Here is a 13,856-nt window from a genome sequence, read left to right as displayed (position 1 = left end):
TAACTCTAGCAAATTTGTCGAACATGATTTCTCTTAAAATCATGCTGACTCTGCTTGATTGTATGAATTATGATTTTGATTGTTATAAATAGTATGTATTGAATAGAGTCTGACCAGATACTGTGAGCTCAAAGTAAAATGTGACCGTAGTCCTTTATTACAGGTCTCCAGAGTTCTCTCCAGCCTGTTAGGCCTCCTTATATACAGGTGCTCCCAAGGGATTTTGGGATCCCTTGGGACTCCAGGGGATGAGCCCCCTGGTGGTTAAACAAGTAAACAAGGTATTTACACATACACACATATATATATATATAACAACACTCCCCCTGCACCCCCCCCCCCCACCTCCTCTCCCCAAAGTCAACAGTGTAACTATTTACAATGTGAGTCGATCTGGGGCCTTCCTTTCCCTGGTTAATCGTCTCGGTGCAAATGCTGGTTTTGGTGAGTCGTTTGTTGGGCCCTCGCTGGGCTGCTGTGCAGCTGGCCTTGCTCGGCTGCCTGGCTTGGTGAGTCCTGCTGGGCTGCTACGGGTGATGGGTTCTTCTTCGTGGTCAAACACTGGGTCGGTTGCCACTCGTGTGTGTTGGAGGGTTACAAAAGGCAGAGTCTATTGTGGGTTGCTCTGGATAGTCTTGTGAATCTGAGTTTGGTTTGGTCCAAGTGTTTCCTGTAGGTGAGACCATTTGAAAGTTTGACCAGAAACATCCTACTCTCTTTGGCCACGACAGTGCCGGGAAGCCACTTGGGACCTTGTCCATAGTTCAACACAAATACAGGATCATTAATCTCGATTTCACGTGACACATTTGCGCGATCATGTGTATTCTGTTGAAGCTGCCTGCTCTCTACCTGTTCGTGTAGATCAGGGTGGATTAACGAGAGCCCTGTCTTAAGTGCCCTTTTCATGAGCAGTTCAGCGGGGGAAACCCCAATGAGCGAGTGGGGTCTTGCGCGGTAACTAAGCAGGACTCGGGATAGGCAAGTCTGCAGTGAGCCTTCCGTTACCCTCTTCAAGCTCTGCTTGATTGTTTGCACTGCTCTCTCTGCCTGACCATTGGACACTGGTTTAAACGGGGCAGATGTGATCTGTTTAATCCCATTACGGGTCATGAACTCTTTGAAGTTGGCACTGGTGAAGCGCGGCCCATTGTCACTCAAGGACGTCAGGCAGGCCGTGCGTGGCAAACATGGCCCGCAGGTTTTCAGTGGTGGCAGCGGATGTGCTTGCCGACATTATCTCACATTCAATCCACTTGGAGTATGCATCTACAACCACTAGGAAATTTTTTCCCAAGAACGGGCCTGCATAGTCGACATGGACCCTAGACCACGGTTTGGAGGGCCAAGACCATAAACTTGGTGGCGCCTCCCTGGGTGCATTGCTTAACTGAACATGTGTTACCTTTGTGCACACAGGACTCTAGGTCTGTATCGATATCGGGCCACCACACGTAGGATCTGGCTATCGCTTTCATCATTACAGTGCCAGGGTGGGTACTGTGGAGATCACTAATGAAAGTGTCCCTGCCCTTTTTTGGTACCACTACATGATTTACCCCATAGGAGACAGTCTGCCTGTATAGACATTTCATCTTTGCGCCGCTGGTACAGTTTTATTTCTAACGGGACACTAGACCAACTCTGTGGAGCACACAGTTTTTTTACTAAGGACAGTAAGGGGTCCCGGCTCATCCAGGTTCTAATCTGTCGGGCGGTAACAGGTGATTGCAGTAAAGAGTGCAGTGGTTCGAACAGTGTGCTAAGACCCAGTAAAAAAATTGCCAAAGTAGTTCAGGAGTCCTAGAGACGACCGCGGCTCCGTCACGTTCTGTGGTCTCGGTGCGTTCTCGATTGCCTCCGTCTTCGAATTGGTGGGCCTGATGTCCTCCGCCGCGATTCTTCTCCCCAGGAACTCCACTTCAGGCGCCAGGAAAATGCACTTCGAGCATTTTAACCTGAGCCCCACGTGATTAAGCCGACTAAGAACCTCCTCCAGGTTCTGCGGCTGCTCGACGGTGTCCCGACCTGTAACCATCATGTCGTCCTGGAAGACCATGGTGCGCGAGACCGACTTCAGTAAGTTTTCCATGTTCCTCTGGAATATCGCCGCAGCTGATCGAATCCCAAATGGACATCTGTGGTAAATGAAGAGACCTTTGTGCGTGTTGATGCAGGTGAGGCCCTTCGCTGATTCCTCCAACTCCTGTGTCATGTAGGCTGAGGCCAAGTCCAGCTTCGTGAACATTTTTCCTCCCGCCAGTGTTGCCAATAGGTCATCTGCCTTTGGTAGTGGGTATTTATCCTGCAGGGAGAAACAATTGATAGTTACTTTGTAATCACCGCAGATTCTGATGGTGCCGTTTTCCTTGAGGACTGGAACAATCGGACTGGCCCACTCATTGAATTTGGTCGGCGAAATGATGCCCTCTCGTAGCCGGTCCAGCTTGATCTCCACCCTCTCTCTCATCGTGTACGGTACCGCTCTCGCCTTGTGATGGATGGGTCACACTCTTGGAATCAGGTGGATCTGCACTTTTGCTCCTTGAAACTTCCCGATGCCTGGTTCGAACAACGAGGGAACTTGTTTAGGACTTGGGCACATGAAGCGTCGTTGACGGATGAGAGCGCTTTGACGTCGTCCCAGTTCCAGCATATCTTCCCCAGCCAGCTCCTGCCGAGCAGCGTGGGACCATTGCTCGGTACCATCCAGAGTGGTAACTTGTGCACTGCTCCATCGTAGGAGACCTTTACAGTAGCACTGCCGATTACGGGAATCAGTTCCTTTTGTGTACGTTCAGTTTAGTACGAATGGGAGTCAGGACTGGCCTTGCTGCACCTCACTTTATCGAAAGTCTTTTTGCTCATAATGGACTGGCTTGCGCCCGTGTCCAGCTCCATTGACACCGGAAGTCCATTTAATTCAACCTTCAGCATTATTGGAGGACACATTGTGGTAAATGTGTGCACCCTGTATACCTCTGCCTCCTCGGTCTGAGGCTCTGGTTCGTGGTGATCCACCATGGATCTGTCGTCCTCTGCAACATGATGATTTGCAGGATTAGCAGGGTTCGCAGCTCGCCTGCACATATGTTAGAGGTGTCCCATTGTTCCACAGCCCTTGCAAACGTATCCTTTGAAGCGGCATGAATGGAAACGATGATCACCCCCGCAGCGCCAACAAGATGTTAATGGCCTTGCATTCACCACCCTTGATGGCGGACTCCGAGACATCTGCGGACGTGCAGCTGCAGGCATGTGAGGCCTGCCTTGTACGTTACGATTCGAAAACAACATCACTTTGTTCACAGTACTTGTAGCAGCACTCTTGCTGAGAGATTTGTTTGGTATTGTCACTGGTGGCAATGAACGCCTGGGCTATCGCTATGGCTTTACTCAAGGTTGGGGTCTCTACAGTCAAAAGTTTGCGAAGTATTACTTCATGGCCAATGCCAAGTACAAAGAAGTCCCTGAGCATGTGCTCCAAGTGTCCTTCAAATTTGCAAGGCGTCTTAGCTCGGTGACATAAGCTCACCACTTCCTGGCCTTCAGACCTCTTGTACATGTAGAACTGGTACCTCGCCATCAGAATACTTTCCTTCGGGTTTAGATGCTCCCGGACCAGCAAGCAGAGCAAGCAGATTTTTCATGAGGCGATACGTTGGTGCCCCGCAAACTGTGAGGAGGATCGCCCTTAGTTTGGCAGCGTTCGCTTCTCCTTCCAGCTCGTTGGCCACGAAGTATTGGTCGAGTCGCTGCACAAAGGTTTCCCAATCATCTCCCTCCGAAAATTTCTCCAGGATGCCCACTGTTCTCTCCATCGTTGCGATGGGGTTTGTCGAAATCTCGACTCTCAACTTAACTGAAAACAAGTGAAACTCAGACATAAATAGGCCCGGTAGATGTTCCTTTTAATTGATAGATCTACTTGTATACAAGAAAAAGTCTCTCCAAATCAAAGGCTCTGCGAAGACTTCTAACAGTAATACAAAAGCACACTAGCTTTGAAAACGGACAAAGAAGTTACGGTTCCATCACATGTATCAGTTCTGCCCTTGCGGTCAGTAAATACAGATAAGGAGTTCTTAAATCACTTGATTAACCTTTCATCCTGGTCTCACTTTCCTACTTATCTATATAGCCTTTATCTGGAACTTCTAAGATTCATCATTGCGACAGTTACTACTTGGGAGTATAAGACTAAAAACAAAAGAGGCGCACTTTCTGTTAAGGGAGGATCTGTCCAAGGTTTCCCTTGCTCACACAGATGGCTCCCAAGCTTCTAAATTAATTGCCTATCAATCAAGGTTGACATGTTTATACAGAGGCATGCTGTCTGCTGTAGGGACTTCTGGGAGAATTGGGATTCCATTTTGTTTTACTACAAAAGGGTACATTTAACAGAAAATGTAACTTTAAAAGTAAATTTCCACAGGTTTGTCATCTGTATCTCGTCGCCAATTATTATGTATTGAATAAAGAGTCTGACCAGATACTGTGAGCTCAAAGTAAGGTGTGACTGTAGTCCTTTATTACAGGTCTCCAGAGTCCTCGCCAGCCTGTGAGGCTTCCTTATGTACAGGTGCTCCCAAGATATTGTGGGATCCCTTTGGACTCTAGGGGATGAGCCCTCTGGTGGTTACACAAGGTATTTGCAGTTTTACATATATAACAACTAGGTAGATAAGGTGGTTAAGAAGGCATACGGAATACTTGCCTTTATTAGCTGAGGCATAGAATACAAGAGCAGGGGGGTTATGCTTGACCTGTGAGGAGCACCAGAGGCAGGTTGGAGCCTTAAAAAGAGCGTGGAGGCGGCGGACCTGGCATTCGGCGCGGCCCCAACCTTTGAGGAACAGTTGCCAGGGAGAGGGATGGTTGTGGCGGAACCGATGACTGTCATTGGTTTTCCCAATATTTAGTTGGAGGAAATTTCTGCTCATCCAGTACTGGATGTCTGGAACAGTGTGACAAATCGGAGACTGTGAAGGGGTCGAGAGGTGGTGTTGAGGTAGAGCTGGGTATCGTTAGCGTGCATGTGGAACCTGATGTATTTTCGGCTGATGTCATCAAAGGACAGCATGTAGATGAGAAATAGGAATGGGCCAATGATTGATCCTTCGGGGACTTCAGTGCTAATGGTGCAGGAGCAGGAGGAGAAGCCATAGCAGATAATTCTAGCTACAACTGGATAGATAAGAATGGAACCAGGCGAGGGCAGTACCACCCGGCTGGATGACGGAGAGGTGTGGTCAACTGTGTCAAAGGCTGCAGCCAGGTCGAGAGCGATGAGGAAGGGACAGTTTACTACGGTCACAGTCACGTAGGATGTAATTTGTGACTTTCATAAGGACCGTTTCAGTACTGTGGCAGAGGAGACACCTGGATGGAAGGATTCAAACACAAGAATTGTAGGAAAGATGGCCATGGATTATGAAGGCGACAACATGTTTAAGGACTTTGGAGAGGGAAGGGAGTTTGGAGATGGGGCTGTTGTTTGCCAGGGCCGAGCAGTCAAGGGTGTAAGTTTTCAGGAGAGGGTGGTGATGATGGCAGATTTCAAGGGGAGGGGGACAGTACCCAAGAAGAAGGAACTGTAAACAGCAGCAAACCACAGTAAATACATTTATTTCGTATCTTACTTTTTAGTTCCTGTGACTTTCTGTCATTATTTAATCTTGCAAGTATTGTTTTAAGCTTTCCCTCCATTCCTCCCCTTTAACTTGTCATTCCTGTTTATCTATTATCCTTGTAATAGGAAAGCCTTAATGTTCACCCCACCTTAGGATTTCTTGCTAACTTACATACCTAATTATTGAGTGCCTTATTACAGTGCCTCACCCAACAATGTGCTGCCTTTCGTTATCTGTACTGCTTTATCCTGCTTAATTCATAAAGGAATGATGCCTGCACTGATTTATTTTTTTAAACAATCCGTCTTAAGACCATTTAATTGAAGATGGATGGATTTCTAACTTTTTTTAAATAAGAATCTAATGCTGATTAGTTACTGTTAAGTAAATGGAGCCTGTACGTCATTTGACCACCCTAACAATCCTATTAATTCTACTGATCTGGTTGGGGGATTATTTTATGAATCCATCTATTCAAGAATACAAATTGTCACCTACATAATTAATGTTTTTATCAAACATGAGGTCTCCTTTTGAAAGTGAACATGTTCAGAACTGTCCAAGTGATGCACATCTATCAGAGGTGAAATATCCCATTTTTAATAACTCCTCTTGAGAGGTTCACAAGTTTTGGGAAGTTTGATTCTCATGTTCTGTTCTGTGATCCTTTTTACAAGAAGATGGAGTACTGTGTAGATCAAGCCTTATGCCACACTTTTCCTTTCTCTGTGTTACACTAACCAGCTTGGCTACCATTCCCAGCCATCCATCCAGCTAGTGCAAATTGTATTGCTGCAGATGACATCACAGAGCAACGTCAAAATAAGTGTTTTTTATAACCAGTTATTTATTTACCGGCCTCCAAGTCTGCGAGAAAATCAAACTATTACTGATCACGGAAAGAACAAAAAATAAAAATATATAGCACCATTTCACATCCCAGAGGATGCTCAAGTCGTTGAGTATATTCAAGACTGAGATCGATTTTTATATTTTTGAATATTAAGGGAATCAAGGGATATGGGGATAGTGCAGCAAAGTGGAGTTGAGGCAGATCAGCTGTGATCTTATTGAATGACGGAGCAGGCTCGAGAGGCCGACTGGCCTACTTCTGCTCCTAATTCTTGTGTTCTTATGTTCTGATGTACCTTTTTGAAAATCTAGATAAATGGTCATGCAGTAGATATAATTGTCCATTTTCTCTGATACCTCTTCAAAAAATTAAATGAGATTGGTAAAGCAAGACTTTCCCTTTTGAAATCCATGCTGACTATTCATTATTGTATTTTTGGTTTCTAGATGTTCTATTTTCTCCTTTTTAGTAGGGATTCCATTATTTTTCCCACCACCGATGTTAAGCTGACTGGTCTATCATTTCCTAGATGTGTTCTATCCCCCTTCGTAAATATATAGGTATTACGTTAGCTATCCACCAGTCCTCTGGCACTACACCTTTTTCTAACGAATTATTAAATATGTGTAGTAAGGCCTCTGCTATCTCTTCCCTGGATTATTTTAAAATGTGTGGATGCAATCCATCCGGATCTGGGGTTTGATTAGTTTATTTAATATATCCCCTCTTTTTTTTTTTTATTTTAAATATACTAATCGCATTATTAATCTCATCATCCAATGTCATGTCCACCTGTTCTAGCTCCCTGGTAAATACTGAAGCAAAATAATTATTTAATATTTCTGCTGTCTTTCTATCATTACCTATGGTATTATCCTGTCGATCCCTTAATGGCCCTATTCCCACCCCGACCTTTCCTTTTTTATTAATGTGCCTATAAAATATTTTACTATTTTGTTTTATGTTCCTTTTAATAATTTCATTTCATAGTTCCTCTCTGCCTTCCTAATTGTTTTTGACTTCTCTCCTAATGTTTTTGTATTCTCCCTTATGCACTCCCCTGCTGTCTGTGTACTTAATATAAGCCTCTTTTCTTACCCTCAATTGTTCCTTTATGGCTTTATTCATCCATGGAGACTCATTAGTGTTTAGTTTGTTCTTTCCTTTTAGCGGAATATATTGTTCCTGCACTCTGAACACTATTTTAAATGTTTCCCATTGCTGTTCTACATCGTTATTTGCCAATATTGTTGCCCATTTTATTTTCCCAAATTCTATTCTCAGCCCCTCAATCAGCTTTTCTCCAATCTATTACCCTGGTTTTCGTCATACTTGTGTCTTTCTCAATTATAAAGTATATTACAGGTTGAGCATCCGAAATCCAGACATCTTGCTGATCCGTGGAGGGGTTGTCTGGAATCTGGGAAATGTTCCGAAATCCGGACATTTTTTTAAATGGCGATAGCCAAAAATACCGCTAATCACTTTTTTTTTTAAAAAGGCCCAGCAGTAAAAATCAGCGGAAACGGTGGTCATTGCCAAGTTTAGTCCGAGGCCAATTACCGCTGTGAGATGGGCCTAGGGAGGGGTAAAATTACCCCCCCCCCCCCCAAAAAAAAAAATTCCAAAAAATAAAAATTCACAAAGCCCTTACCTACTAAATTGCTGAAAAATAATTAAAAAAATGAAAACTAACTTTTTTTTTTGCAGGTCTTCATCGCAGGTTTTTCCGGCTGCCGGACCCGCAGCACCGCTGCAGTCCCCCCCACCCCCATGCGCTGCACCCCCTCCGCCACCCCGGACCCTCCGCCGCCGCAGCACCCTTATCTTGGCGTTTCGGGATGTCGGAATGATGTTTCAAAATCCAGAAATATCGGAACCTTTACCCACCGTTTCTGGATTCGGGACGTTGGAAAGATGTTCCAAAATCCACAACGGCCTCAGTCCCAAGGTTTCCGGATTTTGGACACTCTACCTGTATATTATGGTCACTATTGCCTAGATGTTCCCCTTCTTTTACTTCTCTTATCTGCTCTGGTTCATTCCCCATTACTAGATCCAATAGCGAATCCTCCCTTGGGCTTTTTTACATGTTGGCTTAGAAGGGAGCCCTGTACACATTGTCAGAACTCCATTCCTATATCCCCTTTACCTACCTCTTCTGTCCAATTAATATCAGGGTCGTTGAAATCCCCCATGATTATTATTCTAAGTTTTTTTTTTTTTTAATCATTTCCCTAATTTGTCTACATATATCTTCCTTCACCTCCCTTCCACTATTTGGTGGTTTGTAGACCACACCTATTAGTGTGATTGATCCTTTATCTTTTATCTCTATCCATATGGATTCTATTTTTGTCTTGCTGATAGCTGTGTCATTTTTTTCTACTGCCATTGTTATCCCTAATAAGTACAGCTATTCCACCTCCCCCTTTTCCATCTATCTTTTCTAAATATGTTATACCCTGCAATGTTTAATTCCCAGTCCTGATTTTTCTGTAGCCATGTCTCAGTAATCACTACTATGTCTGGTTCTTCACAACACATGATTGCCTCTCGCTCCCCTGTTTTATTACAGACACTGAACAGAGTGTTGAACTCATTTTTAATAGGATTTCCCCCCCGCTTTATGTTTAACTATCTTTTTAGACTCCTGTTCTATAACTCTATGTATTCCCTTGCCATCAATGTCCTCCCTTATTTTATTCTTTCCTCTGCTCTTCCTGTTTTGGCTGGTTACATTTCTTGTCAATCCCTCACCCCATCTTACTAGTTTGAGTGGGTTTTTTTTGCATTTATATGGAGCATAAGCTTTTTTTTTAAAAAAAAAAAATCCATTCAGAAAGTGGGTGAAAAGAAAAAAGCAAACCCTCATTACTCGAGCCTTCCGGCATTTAACGTGCATAAACATCTATGTTCTAAATAATGAGACCTTCTGTTTGCTGATCGAAGCACATACCCACGTTGTTGTATCTTTAGATGCTCGGACAATGACTCCACGAGACAATGTGTTGTACTTGAACTGTTGTGACCTTAGTCCTTTATTGATAACTCCAGAGTGAGGATCACACATTGTGGCCTGCCTTCTATACTAGGCCAGGCACACCTGTACAGGTAACTTACAAGTCTCTCACTGCAGTGCCCTCTGGTGGTATATATTTAATGGTACCAGCAGTAAACATGTAGGATACATGACATCACTCTCCCCCAAGATCTTAGTGCAAAATGCCTTCCTGCATTGACTGTGCTCTGGGCTTGGCTCTATCTGGTTGACCCTTGGAGGGTCGTTTCTATCTTGGGTGAGTGGGTGATGTTTCGTTGGCAGTAGTGGTGCTGGTGGTTTCTGTTTGTGTGTCCATGGCCACTCCATTCTCACCGCCCCCCCCCCCCCCCCACTACTTGCAGATTGTGCCGGGGATTCATTACATTCATCTACATTCAAGTCCAAAAGGGAAAGGGTTGCATTTGCAGCATCACATTCGTGGCGCCATTGTGAGGCAAGTGTCTTTGACTAGTGAAGTACATATTTGATATCACTTGGTGTCAGAGCTGGGATCAGCACTTGTGCATGAGGACAAACTAGTGCCAGAGCTGTTGGATGGTGTTCAGGTAGTCTGGTGGCGGTGCAGTGCCCAGTGCTGGCAGTGGGAACCCATTTAGCTCGAGTTGCCTGCTCTCGGGCCTTTTGCCGTTGCTCCTAGCGTCGGGCAGGTTCACAGAGGCCTGTGACCTCCCTGTCCTCTCCTTGCGCCCCGGGTTGCTGCTGCTCCCTGAGGAGCAGTTGTCTAGCAGTGCACCGGGAACGGCTGACTCGCTTGTCTGGGCATAATTTGGTTCGGGATTCTGGTTGGTCCCGGTCCCATTTGGGAGAACTGTTGCGGGTGACACTTAGTTCCCGGGTATGGTGTTGGTGGCGATTGGGTCTGGGGGCTGCGTCTTATCACAGTTTGCTCTTTCAGGCTCGTGGCGGTTGATGCCATCGGATGCCTGAGAGGTGGAGCCGATCGTGGCAGGGTATCGATACCGGTGCCGTTGCCCTTCGGAGATCGCTTGCTCTGCAGCTTGTATGTGACGGCTGCTTGTGGCCACACTCCATGGTGCATAACTCTGGTCCCAGGGACACAGGCTACTGCTTTGGGTAGCTCGCTGGACCTGTGTGCTCCTGATGGGTGTCTGCCCGCTGCATTGACTGAATGCAGTTGAAATTCTTCATCGCACAACATTTCATTACTCATGGTAAATATCCTGTAGCTCCAATCGCGATCGCGCGACTTTTCTTTGCTTATTGCATGTACACAACTCTGATCATCAATTACACATTTTACATCTAACTCACAGTTGCTCTTGCATTGATTGAGAGTGTGGAACTGTCCCTTTAAGTTTGGTGGGTTGCAGGCCTCCTTTAAGAGAGCCTTGCTATCTTTATCCCAATCCTCTTCTCCATTTGGTGCCACATGTTGTGCCATCAGCGCTGCACCTCGTGGTCTGGCTGCCACCATCCTTTTCTTCAGCACCTCAGCTAGTGGTTTGGGTGCCATCTTTTCTCCATCCCCGATGTCGACTGTGGCGATCCTCTTCTCCCTGGGTTCTGCCACTGAAGCTGGGAAGTCTCCTTTGGATCCGATTTTCTTCCTCCGGAGCCCTGCCACTGGAGCCTGGAAGGTGCGTTCGGGTCGACTCAGCTGGATCATCTCCTCGCAATCGTGCTGGGCGGTGTGTGCCTCGGGTGCTGTGCTGGTCTGCTCTCTGGTGCTGGATCCATCTTCGGGTGAGGGCTTGCTTTGCCTCGGAGCGTGGAGGACGTCAATCGCTGGGGGGATTAAATCTTCCCAACTCCAATGGATCTTCTCCATCCACCTTCCGTAGCATTGGTCCATCACCTGCAACAATCCACAGAGGTAACTTGTGCACCGCGCCGTCATGGAGTACCTTTACATTCGCGCTACCAACGACTGGGATAATTTTATTGGTGTAGGTGCACAGCTTTGCCTGAACCAGGACCAACTTGGGTCGTTCAGTTTGATTGTCCCATAGCCTCTCAAAGGCTTCTTGATTCATTACTGACTGGCTCGCTCCTGTGTCTACTTCCATGAAGACTGGAACGCCATCTATCTCGACTTCCATCCTCAATGGGGAACACTCGGTGGTGCAGGTAAACATGCCACATACCTCATCGTGGGGCTGAGCTGCCTCTCTGCCTATCGTTGCATAATCCCCGCTGGATTCATGGCCATCTGCAGACTCTTCATCAACACAATGAATCATATTTCTTTTAGATATTCGCTGGAGGTGGTCCTTTGTGCTGCAGCCTTTACACACATAGTCTTTAAAGCGGCACTGATGAGCCCTGTGATTCCCTCCAATGCAAGCATGGAGCTACTCGGTTAGCCCTCCTTGGCGGACTGAGTCAAGAGACTCGGGGGTGGGGGGGGGGGGGGGGTCTGTTTTCTCTTACCTGAGAAGATTCACGTTCTACAGTCCAACCTCTAAAAGCCTCCATTCTGTGTGACTGTGGTATCCGCAGACAGTAGCTTGTGAAGAAGGCCCTTATGGCTGATTCCAATGACAAAGATATCCCGCAGCGCTTTGGTGAGGTGGTTGCCAAAATCACGGCGCCGCCAGCCTCTTGAGGTCTGCAGCATATTTCGCGATTTTCTGGCCTTCGAGCTGTCTGTGTGTGTGTGTGTGTGTGTGTGTGTGTGTGTGTGTGTGTGTGTGTGTATAAAACCGGTGCGAGGCTGCTCTCTTTGGGCTTGAGTTGTTCCTGAATCAGCTCCTCGTACGTCTTGGTCGTTGTCTTCGCTGGTGCCAGCAAGTCCCTGACGAGGCCATAGACAGTGGGCCCACAACTGGTAAGCAGAGCTATCCTGCTACTTGGCCAGATTGTCGCCTGCCAGGTCGTTTGCTGTGAAGAAATGGTCGAGCCTCTCCACAAAGGCATCCCAATCATCACCATCGGTGAACTGCTGCAACGTACCAAGGGTAACCATTTTCGCATGAAGGTCCGTAATCTCGTCGCCAATTGTTGTATCTTTAGATGCTCTGATAATGACTCCACGAGGCAATGTGTTGTACTTGAATTGTAGTGACCTTAGTCCTTTATTGATAACTCAAGTGAGGATCACACATGGTGGCCTGCCTTTTATACTAGGCCAGGCACACCTGTACAGGTAACTTACAAGTCTCCTGCTGCAGTGCCCTCTGGTGGCACATCATATGTAATGGTACCAACAGTAAACATGTAGGATACGTGACACACGTGATCCCAGGTACGCTTCCACATACGGTGCGTCAATGGGATCCGTGGGCCACTACGCATCGTCTGCCAGCAAGTTCTCTAAGGAGGATCCCCATCAGGTAAGTTCGCATTCTGTTTGGATGCCAGCGGCGTAATCCGTAGTTATGCCGCCGACTGCAAAATCCAAGCTCATATGTTTAAGTGGATTTCTAATCTGGCTCACTCTTTATGATCCTTAAACTGATTGGCAATCTTCTATATTAGATTCATCAGTAATTTTAGGTTCTATTTTGACACTGGCTCTGCAAACTGACCCATTGATGAGCAGTCCTGTCGAGGATATGGAAAGATCAGTACTGGACTGTCAGTTGTAAATTATTGATGGAATGATCCAAGTTGGCAAAATGTGGGATATGCAATGGAAACTAATCTTTACTGAGTTAATTTAATCAGAACCAAAGAAAAAGAAAGATTAGTATTTTATATAGAACTAAGATGTTCCAAAGGCTTTACAGCCAGTGAAATCATTTTGAAGAACATAGCAGCTAGTTTGTACACAGCAAGGTCCCAGAAACAGCAAATATGAGAATGATTAGATAATCTGTTTTACCAGAGAATTGAGAGAATTCTAGAGTGCCACAAATATGAATGATTTATGATTTCTTTCTAATGAACAATATAAATCCAGTCGTGCATCCCTTAATGTTGTAATGTTCTGTGGACTTAAATTCTCCTTTTTTAACAAAAGAAAAATGAGTGAACCTGGTGTCAGCCTTGGCCTAGTTCTGGCACTCTCATCCGTGAGTCAGAAGGTCGTGGGTTTAAGTCCCATTTCAGAGACTTGAGCACAAAATCAAAGCTGAGGGTCTATTGAGGGAGTGCTGCATTGGCGGAGGTACAGTCTTTCAGATAAGATGTTAAACCTTCTCTGCCCCTACAGGTGAACATAAAAAATCCCTTGCAGGGACTTCTCTTGGTGTTCTGGCCAACATTTATCACTCAACCAACGCCACCCAAAAAATTATCTGATTATTATGTTGCTGTTTGTGGGACCTTGCTGTGTGCCAATTGACTGCCATTTTCCCCTCTGTTATAACAGTGACTACACTTCAAACTTGCTTAAATTGGCTGT

At 45.8% G+C, this 13,856-nt stretch overlaps 1 protein-coding gene across 4 annotated transcripts in view; it reads left to right on the top strand.

Moving 5' to 3' along the window:
- Window positions 1–13,856, top strand: part of rabl3 (RAB, member of RAS oncogene family-like 3) — a 48,021-nt gene that overhangs the window by 9,203 nt on the left and 24,962 nt on the right. The window contains exon 1 of one of the 4 annotated variants that reach the window (XM_070892965.1): window positions 4,542–4,648. The exons of the other annotated variants lie outside the window; for them this stretch is intronic. Within the exon in view, the coding sequence (XP_070749066.1) occupies window positions 4,624–4,648 (25 nt within the window). The 5' untranslated portion in view covers window positions 4,542–4,623. Of the gene's footprint in view, window positions 1–4,541; window positions 4,649–13,856 lie in introns of those variants that run through there. 4 annotated transcript variants of the gene reach the window in all.

This window comes from Pristiophorus japonicus, chromosome 11 (genome assembly GCF_044704955.1).
Source record: "Pristiophorus japonicus isolate sPriJap1 chromosome 11, sPriJap1.hap1, whole genome shotgun sequence".
In the NCBI taxonomy this organism is placed as follows: Eukaryota; Metazoa; Chordata; class Chondrichthyes; family Pristiophoridae; genus Pristiophorus; species Pristiophorus japonicus.
The sequence above is the reverse complement of the archived record's forward strand: the minus strand, read 5'-3'. Positions and strand labels throughout refer to the sequence as shown.